The sequence below is a fragment of the Neolamprologus brichardi genome, chromosome 2 (assembly GCF_056152115.1).
Source record: "Neolamprologus brichardi isolate AB-2024 chromosome 2, ASM5615211v1, whole genome shotgun sequence".
NCBI lineage: Eukaryota > Metazoa > Chordata > Actinopteri > Cichliformes > Cichlidae > Neolamprologus > Neolamprologus brichardi.
In genome coordinates, this window is record NC_142105.1 from 26356439 (window position 1) to 26367840 (window position 11402).

The 11402-nt window shown below is 39.9% G+C and overlaps 1 protein-coding gene across 1 annotated transcript; it reads left to right on the forward strand.

Annotated features, from left to right (window-relative positions):
- The first annotated feature begins 1913 nt into the window (after positions 1-1913).
- LOC102799264 (neuronal acetylcholine receptor subunit alpha-9-II) lies at positions 1914-6938 on the forward strand. Its single transcript, XM_006782028.2, has 6 exons — positions 1914-1953; positions 2207-2352; positions 4114-4268; positions 4523-4703; positions 5051-5402; positions 5968-6938. Exons 1-6 carry the CDS (start codon positions 1914-1916, stop codon positions 6738-6740), a joined length of 1647 nt encoding a protein of 548 aa, XP_006782091.1. The 3' UTR covers positions 6741-6938.
- Positions 6939-11402: the final 4464 nt, after the last annotated feature.

Genomic DNA, 11402 nt, shown 5'->3' on the forward strand with positions numbered 1-11402 from the left:
CTTGACAGTAATGTGAAGTTCAGTTTTTAATGGATTTTTTTTTTTCAATCATTTGTGGCATTTTGAACAACATTTCTTTTGCTTTGTGTGAATTTGAATAAAAACTAGACTGAGCCACTAAAATTGCTATATTAATGTCATATAATAGAAATGTAATTACAGGGATTCAAGTTCCATACTGAAATTCAATTTTCAGTGTTTTGGGCATTAGTATTATAGATCATTTGTCCTTGCTCAAGAAGGCAAATTTTCTGTGTAGTCAGATCTTCAACAAGCAAAAGGATGCCGGAATTCTGATAATATTCAGAGCATCTTTTTCATAGTGCAGATAACAGGTGGCCTGCTTGGTACCATGTTGTGCCATGTTGAACCTATCCAAGAAACCCTGGCAGTAATCTGAGGGCTGTTTCAGCCTGCACATTTGCACCACAAAGACAAGAAAAAAGCAGCCTCTGATATGTGTTTTGTAATCCAAAGGGGATATTGTAGATTTAACTGTACAGCATTCACTGCACAGTAAACCAGCCTCAGGCATCCTAAATAGCCAAAGCTCATTTTCTATCCTTTCATTAAAAGCTGACGTGTCTCTCGTATCTACCATCTGGAACTTTTTCTAACATCCTCTAATCGACCGAGCCGCTCTAATCTGAATACGTGACACTGAAATAGTATGCTTCCTGGCTCAGGTAATGGCACTGAGATAATCATTGTGTTATTAAAATGACACAAAATAAAATAACTCGCTGCCTTGTTAAAGTCCTGAAGGGTTCAAAGTGTAGCTGCGTCACTTTCTGTCAGCCGTTTTGCCATAGATGATGATCGGTGTGATATTCAGGTGCATGGGAAGCAAAAGGCCTTATTAAATATTTTATCATGGCAAAACTAAAGCGCACAGCTTTTAACATCCTGACGCGGTGTTTCAGCGAGTTAAGAGTAGTGTTTCCACTGTGAGCATGTACTTTCAGCAGAAATTGCAGCGTTTGTTTTTTTTTCGTGGTGTATAAAAGCCCTGTGCTGTGCTTTGTGTGGCTGCCATCTTTCTGGAAAAGGGCCATATTGCATCAAATTCCAATAAGACATTACCAGTGTGATATATGAAGCTAAAGGAAATCCCTCCGCTGTAAAGTGAAAGGTGACACTTTATTAATTGTGGGGAATAGATGCACACTAACAGCACCCCAATCACAAGCATTTCAAGAGTGTTATAATAAACATTAATAAACATATACATATTTTTCTCTAATTAATGATGAAAAATGTATTTTTATGTTTGTATTGTAAATAATTGTTTAAATTAAAATGAGTATGCCTTTCCTATTTAAAAGCCTGGGCCTTACAAAACCTGCTACTTTAGGTTCAGTCAGCTGATATGAAATGTTCATTTTTTATGAAGTCGATTCCAGTTGAAAAAATGCTACTTCTCACTTTTTCATTATGCCTTTCATTAATTTCAATGATTTGCTGCTAATCTGTACTTTGCTCGATTGAATGATAGATTTACAATCCCCTGAATTTCAAATTCCCATCTTTCCTCCGTTGACATAACAGCAGCATGTTGCAGGAGCAGACCAGTACCCCACCTGACTTCACAGGCGAATAGCCCCTTGTGTGGCGAGGCGATGATTCGTGGGCATCCTGTTTCTCTTGTTCTGCTGCTGCTATGTGATAGCTGGAGTTTTATTCCGTGTCTCCGTCAGCAGACATGCTGCCTCCCCTGCCAAACATTAGGAGCTGGCCTTACAGCAAAGACGGCCAGAGGAAACAGCTCGCTGCTATCTGCATCAAAGTTCAACTGGGGTTGAACGCTCATCATGTAGACCTTGAGGAATGAAACCAAGAACTGTTAGATTACTTGTCGAGGCCACCTTTAATTTCTTCTTTGGAGTTATTAGTTACCAAGAGGCTTGCTAGCAATGTTCCCAATAATCTTTCTGGTGATGCTGCTTCCCAAAGGTGAGTCAAACTTAAGCCTGTCTTCCTTTGGGAAAAAAAAGAGACCTCTCCATTTTGCTTTTCATTCATTAGACTAGATTATATCATTTAACTCAGGTTTACATTATTTTTCATAATTTATATTATCTTCACGTGGCCTTAAAATGTATTGTTTTAACAAACAGCAAGAAAAAGGAAACCAATCATTTGTGACTAAAAGGAGCTATTTTAACCTCCTGCATTTTGACAGATGAGCACTTGTGTCTCCTCTCAGTGATTCAGTCTGCTCAGGGTCACTATGCCCAGAAACTCCTGAATGATTTGATGGAGAACTACTCCAGTGCCCTGCGGCCTGTGGACGACACAGACAGAGCCCTCAACGTCACCCTGCAGGTCACCCTCTCTCAAATCAAAGACATGGTGCGTGCTCGTTCATCAGCAAGTCTTGTTTCGTGTGCCACGCATTCTGGTTAGAGGCGAGTTATAAATGGAAGAGGTTAATTATGTCCATGACTAAAATTAAACACCTCACTGAGAGTCATAGCATTTCTTTTAAATAGTCTAGCTGCAGAGACTTAAAAATACACTTTCTGTTTTAGTGGTTAAGGTGATTCATGCACACAAACGGGGCATCAGCATCTGATTTATGTATGTTGAATAATATGTGGTAATCACGAATAGCGTGTTCTGCTTACAGCATTACTGTGCAGTCAATAGTTGGCATATAATGTATTGGCCAATACATTAGCCACACTGCAGTAAAACTGACATCGATTTAGCAGAAAACATGCAAATGCAAAGAACTGAGTTTTTTAACTTGACACTGAGCCCAGCATGAAGGAAAACATGGAGGTGAACAGAGCTTTTATTCTTAACGTTGTCCATGACCTCCTATTGTACAAATCGACCGGCTGGTGGCTTACATGGCTGGGTCAGGTTCCCGTTTGGGTTCAGTGCTGCGTCACTCACTCCACAGTGAATTGCTAATTCACTGTGGAGTGAGTGTGGGTTTGGGCGTGCGTAGTTGAAGACACAAAACCAGCTGCCGAATGTAATGTTTCCATATAATATCTGGGCATTTGTTGTCGTCACTCTGTCATACTTTGGAAGAAACGGATGCGAGCCAGACAGCAAATGAGTGTGTGTGCACCCTGGAGTGTCCTGTTACCAAAGCGGTTATGTCTTCCCCCAACCTCCTGTACTGTGCTCATCCACCTGATATTGACAGACGGGTCTGGATTTCAGCCATTGTGAGGCTTTGTGTTTGTCCACCTGGTGTTGATGAGCAGTGAACCGAGAAGATCAAGAGGGGTTTTTGTACCTTACTGTCTTTTGTGTGTAGATATACAGTTATAAGACACAGTAACTGAGGCATGTGCAGAAATTCATAACCTCTTATAGACCTTAAAAGTTTTTAGCAGTTGTGGATTTGACATTGGGAGTCTAGTGTTAACTGGTAACTGTAACCACGCATCAACAATTAGTTCTTCTAAGCATCTGAGTGAAGATGCTGAGAGAAATTCAAAGTTATCAAAGGTATTGTTGATGGAAAAATAGAGGAAGTATTTGATGTTAGGCTTTGGGTTATATGACAGCAAGATGCACACGCTGCAAGAGTCAAGAATATAAAACTAAAACAAGGCCATATCCTGTCAGAGGACAGTAACCATAAACAGGCCTCAAAACTCACCACAAACTACTAAAGGAAAAACAAGCTGTAGCTGGTGTTTTTCACAACTGCCATGACATGATCATCAGTGGTCATGTCGTTCTTGCAGATTGCAAGCATGCACTATGTCACATAGTCTAAAAATATCCCAGAGCTCTAAGCAATGTGTAACTATAATAGAGATTTTCTAAATGAAGAAGCTGGCAATAAAGCTTCTGCAAGGTGTGATATACGTCAATGAGGCAAATACCACAGTTCCTCTTTTTTCTGTCAGTTTCTTATTATTTTCATGTAGTATAAATTATAAATTGAAATGATCAGTGCGATAACATTTAATTTAGCATTATGAGCTGCAGGGATCATTGTGTGTGTGTGTGTTTTTTAATATCTTCACACTTAAACTAATCAAAAACAAATTCTCCCAGAGGCACCAAAACGGTTGCATGCTACTTTGTGTTTGCATACATTTGCAGGTCCTGTTTTTTGTAACTAGTATGACTGTGACTGTGTAGGATGAAAGGAACCAGGTGCTGATTGCCTACCTGTGGATTAGGCAGACGTGGCATGACGCTTACCTGAAGTGGAATAAGGAGGACTATGATGGACTGGATGTGATCCACATCCCTAGCAGCCTGGTGTGGAGGCCTGACCTCGTCCTCTATAATAAGTATGCTCACATAGATGAATTTTCCAGGAATGCAGAATCTGGACAAATCTTCTTGCTGCCATTAATGTCTCTTATATTATAATTCAGTATAACGTTTATTCACAATGTTTAAAGACCACATGGTTATCTTTAAAGACTACTTGGGAGATTATAAATACTAGCAATTAGCAACAGAAGACGCTGAATCTGACCACTGTTTAACCAAATCACACACATGACTTGCCAGTTGGTCTCAACTTGTTTTCCTCCTCTAGAGCTGATGATGATTTCTCTGGGCCCATGGACACCAACGTGAGGCTGCGCTACAATGGGGAGATAACCTGGGATGCTCCTGCCATCACCAAAAGCTCCTGCGTGGTGGACGTCTCCTACTTCCCCTTTGACAGCCAGGAGTGTAACCTCACCTTTGGTTCCTGGACTTACAATGGCAACCAGGTCTGGAGAAATACTGCCCATCTACCATACCTTGTTTAACAAAATGTAGATAGAACAACATGCTGTGGAGGATAAACCCTTATTGACACTGTGTAGCTTACATTTCCTTTCAGGATAGTGGCAATCTGGGTCACCTAAATTTACCAGGCCACTTAAAATGGTTAAATGACACAAGACCCAGCTCTTGCTGTGACTCTGACCTCTGTTTTAGATCAGAGAGTAACTGAGATTGACCTTTTTGACATGTAGATCAGGTACACATTGCTCATTGTATTTGTCATCATACATCTGTATATACGTACACATACGTTTTTCTCAGTAAATGTGTCCCTCCTCTCTATTTCCAGGTAGACATCTTTATGGGCATGGACAGCGGTGACCTGTCAGACTTTGTGGAAAATGTTGAGTGGGAGTGCCGTGGAATGCCGGCCACCAAGAATGTCATAATGTATGGTTGTTGCTCTGACCCGTATCCAGACATCACCTATACAGTACTCCTGCAGCGTCGCTCCTCCTTTTACATCTTCAACCTCCTCCTCCCCTGCTTCCTCATCTCCTTCTTGGCCCCTCTGGGCTTCTATCTGCCTGCAGACTCTGGGGAAAAGGTTTCCCTGGGGGTGACAGTTCTTCTAGCTTTAACGGTGTTCCAGCTCATGGTGGCTGAGAGCATGCCGCCCTCAGAAAGTGTGCCTCTGATAGGTAAGAAGGTTTTGGTTTTTTTAGAAATATATTTAATAACTTGTTTTTGTTGCACTGTCTGTCACTCTATAATTAAAAAAAATATACCAGAAATCGTACAGGCATGCATGGTCCAAAAATGACCTATGATCTAGTGATGCATTGGTCTATTTTTAGTTTTCAAATTAAAGGTACCTTTAGGAATTTGACTGTTAAAACTTGGGCCATATTTATCTAATGTAGCATAGCCCAAGGTTACACCTTTAACCTTTAAAAGGGTCACAGGGGCAGACACTGAATGAGAGGCAGGTGTACATGCTGGAGAAGATGACATTCCATATGTTACAGGACGAACATGTCCAAATATTTATAGCACACCCTATAATCTGACCTGGAGTTGGAAATTTTTAAATGTGAACAAAAAGTATTTGCTCGTCTGCTTTCATATGCATATGAACTTGAGTGACATCCCAATGCTAATCCATAGGGTTTAATAATGATGTCGGGCCACCTTCTAGTACCTACAGTGTGTTAATGGTCATGGACTTGGTCTTCCATCTGTTTTTTGTTCCTTCCTGTTACACAGGGAAGTACTATATCGCCACTATGACAATGGTCACAGCCTCGACATCTCTCACCATCTTCATCATGAACATTCACTTCTGTGGTGTGGAGGCCAAACCAGTTCCACACTGGGCAAAAGTCCTCATCATTGACTACATGTCAAAGATTTGTTTTGTGTATGAAGTGGGTGAGAACTGTGCCTCTGCCTCCTCTTCGTCTTCTCGCTCCACCCAGGACGAAGTCCGTCACCAGCAGTTCAACACTCACATTCATTCAAATGGTAAACCTGGTAGGCAAAGTAGCCGAGAGGACCGGCATAGCGACAAGTATCCCAGATCCCAGAGCTCCAAGCTGCAGCAACATCCAAGAGTTCAGCATCACATCACCAGAGATGAAAGCGCCCACATATCTACTTTTGAACCCGGAAAGTATGAAAGCTCTAATGGTAAAATTCAGATAAACGACTACTATAAAGAAGACCATAAGGTGCCGTATTGTTCTGAGGACCAGAAGATTCCCTGCTGCCCTGAGGATAAAAAGCCTCTACCTGAGGGTCCCACTGTAACCTTTGGCCCCTGTGTCTTCTGCACCCATGGCAGTGGCTTCGCTGGTATGGACACTAAGCTAGTGCGCAATGTTGAGTACATAGCAAACTGTTTTAGAGAGCAGAGAGCCACGTGCGCCAAGGGGGCAGAATGGAAAAAGATAGCTAAGGTCATGGACAGATTCTTCATGTGGATTTTCTTTATCATGGTTTTCCTCATGAGCATCCTCATCATCGGTAAGGCACCATGACCAAACTGTGGTTCTACAGATTTTTTTTTAATTTGCATATTTGTACAGAAGGTCAATTGGGACTATTTTCCTTTTTATAAACAAATGGGACAATCAAACATATGTGAACTTTCCAGCTTTTCTTTATTAATCATCGAAAACAAATTTCAGCTTTCATTCATTGTTTTGTCCACATGCATTCAAGCCACTCTGCATTCCTTACCTTTAAAATATGTTTAACCTATTATGTCTTCAACACATAATGATTTCATGTACTGTACATAGTGATATAAGTTTTTTGATTGATCTAAAACGCAACAAAATGAGCCAGACCATGACACATACAGTATGTGCAGGCAATGCCAAATAACAGATCTATTGAAACCACAGTTCATAAATCACTGCTTTCAGTTTACTTCATCTCGTTAATACATTTGATTTTACTACTTTGTCAGCTATACAGTCTATAGCATCTCAATGTGTAGCTCGCTACAGCCTCCATCAATCATGCCTTTGATGTAGGAGTACTTCATCATTTGACCATTGAATACATGTGAGGGGATCAGCTGTCAAGTTAAAATATGACCAGTGGAGACAACACATGTCTTATTCACAACTGTGTAATCAGACGCCTGGGGCCGAGAGACGCAGCGTCAGTGCTAGCTCCTGATCGGCAGAATAATTTTTCTGTTCAAAATCATCCAGTGAATAGTTAATGAGCAAGCTTTGTTTGTAGCACTGCCAGGGCCGTCAGGATGTAAGGTAATATGGAGCATCAATTATGTAACACAATGTGCGCACTCTGACACCCCCGTTCTCCCGAAAGGCCCATCCCTTTAACTTTGAAAGTCAAGTGAATGTGTTTGTGTGTGTGTGCATGCCTGAACACTGGAAAGCCAAGTAGAAAAGGAAGAAATAAAAGAGGTAAGGGCAAAAGGAATGCAGGAAAAATTAAAAGCAATCAATAAGAAGTTGAATGCAAATAATTGTATTAATTTTCTGAACCTTGTATAATTGAAATTATTTGGATTTTTGCTGAACAATACAGTTACTCATACTACATTTTACATGGAGATAGTCTCCCAGAGTTCTCACCATAATAAATAGAAGAAGTATTATGGCAATTCTATAGTTTAATACTTCCTCAAAGCAATAACTGGTCTATCTCAGTTTCCTTAATAAATGTCGTAGTCTGTCTCAGTTCAGGGATGAAATTAAAATACACACTACAACACTCAAGCTGAATGCAGCGATGCATTATGTCAACTGGCACAATTAATGCCCACTGATAAGTTTTAATAACTTTGGACAACATTAGAGCCTTGGGCCAACACTTTGAAATAAACTTGCACTTTAGTAAAATTACACTGTAATATACTTATTTAGGCGTGTAAATGATGGCTGCTTCTTCTTCCGTATACATTCTCATAAGTTTTCATTATTCCTGCTAAGAACTGCAAATATGAAGAAAAATGAGTCGTATTCTTTAATTTCACATTACCTTAAGCTCACAGTAGAGGGCGCTCACTTCCCGCATACCATTGTAGTGGTGGTGGATGCCCCAAAGCTTACTGTTTGAACCTGCATGTGGCAACAGAAGTGTACAAGATCTGCAGCTCAGAAGCATTCCCACTCATTTTTCATCTTCTGCAGAGACCCGCTCACATAACTTCACTACTGAGAGGAGGCAAAAAATATTTGGAGGGTATTCATTCCTCTCGTACTCTGGGGTAGAGTATGGCAAGTGGCTATAGCTCTGTGTCTCACTCATTTCCATTCTGTAACCAGTTCATTAATTTTAATTGACCTGGAGGCTAATAATTAAATTAATTTTCTAAGTAAAAATGTTTTAGCAGTAGGTGGGATAACTTTTGATTGTCCTGTGGGCTCTGTTCGACAGAATTTGATGGAGATGGTGAGATAGTGTTGTGTTTTTTCCCTCCACTTCTCCAAAGTGATTGTCATGGTGAAGCGGAGAGAGAGGTGAACCATGTAATCTGGGCAGGCTCAGCAGCTCAGGCACTCTGGGAAACAATGCTTGGGAAATTACCAAGAGCCTGGCGCAATTACACTTGAAAGCATTATTTATCTTTAGGTTCTTTTGTACAAAACAACAGAAGTACAAAAATGAGGATCACTGTGATACGGTTATTTCACCAGTGAAAAGTAACTGCTTTCATGCCATTTTGTACTACTTTGAGTCACTTTACAAAAGTCTTTATGCATCTAATGCATTTTAAAGACTGCACCATTTCTGTTTAATAGAGCCTTTCACAAATTACACACATAAATCCATCCATCCATCCATCGATTTTCTTTTACTTATCCATGTCAGGGTTGAGGAGGGAGCTGAAGCCTGTCACAGAGCGAGAGGCAGGGTACACCCTGTACCGGTCATTAGTCTTATCACAGGGCTCAGTAATGACATATAATAAATGTTAATCATTAATCTTTTATGTAAATTCATCGTTTACATCAAAGGAATTACAAAAGACCAAATGGCCCACAAATACAAATAGCAGTTTACATCCTGTATGGGCGACTTTTGGAAAAAAAGGAGGATACTTTTATTTATTGTATTTGTGTGTAGCAGGGAGGATCTGTTCTGGGTAAATTACAGTAATGTGTCTTAAAATGTTTAATAATTGTGAGGTGTTGTAAACTTGGACGTGCTCTCAGTAGATTCAGATTTAGTGTGTGATAGAAAAAAAATGGATTCTGTCATTGCATTTAAATACAATGGTCCTCTTGGTTATTGTCAGAGCTATAAAAATGAATGGTGTAGACTCCTGTCTTCTTTGAAGTATGGACAGCTCCCTGGATGACAAATGAATGGGCAGGGAGGGATGCTGAGGCTGAGGATCTCTGATGGATGTTCATGACCTCTGGCCACAGTGTTTGAACCGGAGTGCAGAGAAAGCGATCAGTTGAATTTAGACAATGCTGACATGTTACTTGTGACCCATCTGGTGCATTTTTGGGGCATTGTCAGCTGTTCATTTTTGTCAAAATACAGAATACTATACAAATCCTTCAAGACAGAATCTGTCTGGCACCCTTGTAGGTGGCCTATTTAAATTAAATGGAGGGATCCAAAACTTTAATGGTCACAGTAGATAAAAATGTCGAGCGCAGATTTACCATTCTAATGTAAAACAATTAAATAAATAAACCAATAAAATCTTTGTTTGAGTGTGTTTGTTACAAAAAACCTGCATTTATTTGGCATACGATAAACAGTACTGTGCCAAAGTCTTCATTATTTCTTTATATATTGCAAATATAAACCACTGCACAGGAATGTGCGGTGATTTAATTGAAACATGTATTCATAAATAGAATGCAGCATGTAAAAACTTGCTGCCATTCTAATGAGCTTGAAAATCCATAATTGGTATGAGCATCCTCATTCTCCAACACAGCCACAACTCTTTTTTGGCAAGCTTTCTTATCACTCCTTTAAGTAGTCTTTAGGAGTAGTTTTTCAGCCTTGAAGGACAATCAAAGCTCTTCTTTGGATGTTGGCTGCCTTTTGTTCTGTTCTCTGTCAGAATGATCCCAATAATGCTGAAGTCTGCACTCTGGGGAGACCAGTTCGTGACTGATGGTGTTCCTCTGTGTGTGTTTTCTATATGCTTTTTCTGCACCTGTAGTGCATTTAGGAACACTATCATGCTGAAAACACTGAGTCATTGGCAATCAGATTCTTTCCAGATGGTATTGCAATCAAATTTTGGAAAATCTGACAGTACCTTTCTGCATTAATAATTCCATTAATGTTGACAAGATCCCCAACACCAAACTCTGACAGAGCCTCTGAGTAGACACTGACTGTTTGTACCTTCTCCAGACTTCTTCCCTACATATTCATGATGATTTGTACCAAAACTTTGCAAATTTGCATCATCAATCCATAAGACCTGTTGCTGCTGATTTTCAGTCTAGTTCTTGTGTAATTTCGAGACAGTAACTCACCATTAAGATCATTCACTGGTGAGTTTTCAGAGAATGAAGACCAGATGCATCTTTCAGGTCCTGTTTCTTCTCTAGAATTTTTCCCTAATTCTTAAGGCCATGACTTTCAGGTAATGCTCATTTGCTGTAGATTTTTTTTTTTTTTTTTTATGTCTGCCAGATCTTATTTTGTCATCTATTTGTCCAGTTATTTTAAATTCTTTAAGCACACTGCATACCATGCCACTAATAGCTCTTTGGGAATTACCTTGTGTATGTAAATACTATTTTATGTTTCTCAAAGGTTTTGTGTTGGCATTTTTTGTAGATTTAACTAAACAAATGGGAACAAATTATGTGTTGTTTTTTTTTTGATGAGCCGCTGGTAACAAAGTACCAAAAGATTTACTAAGTTGTCTGCTATGTGTAGACACAACACTTGATTTGAGTGTCTTTTTGTGCTTGAATGAGTCTGTGTTAAGTGGCGTAACAAACAAGCAGAAAGAACAGGACTGGACTGAACATGAACAGAAACGAAAAAGCAGTCAATATACAAAGAAAAACTTTGAAAAAACTAAAACCTTTGCCCCCCCCCCCCCAGGGGGCAAAGGAACCAAGGCTTTTTATTTACGCCACTGTTTTTATATTAACTTCCCTTGGATGAAACAACAGCTGCGTGCCATCTGCAAGCGATCTAATATTGTTAGCGGTTTTCTGACATAATGCCCT

Coding starts and splice junctions, on each gene's coding strand:
- LOC102799264 (XM_006782028.2), top strand. CDS start 1,914: ATGTTCCCAATAATCTTTCTGGTGATGCTGCTTCCCAAAG. Junction 4,269..4,522: donor GACCTCGTCCTCTATAATAA/GTATGCTCACAT, acceptor TTCCTCCTCTAG/AGCTGATGATGATTTCTCTG. Junction 4,704..5,050: donor GGACTTACAATGGCAACCAG/GTCTGGAGAAAT, acceptor CTCTATTTCCAG/GTAGACATCTTTATGGGCAT.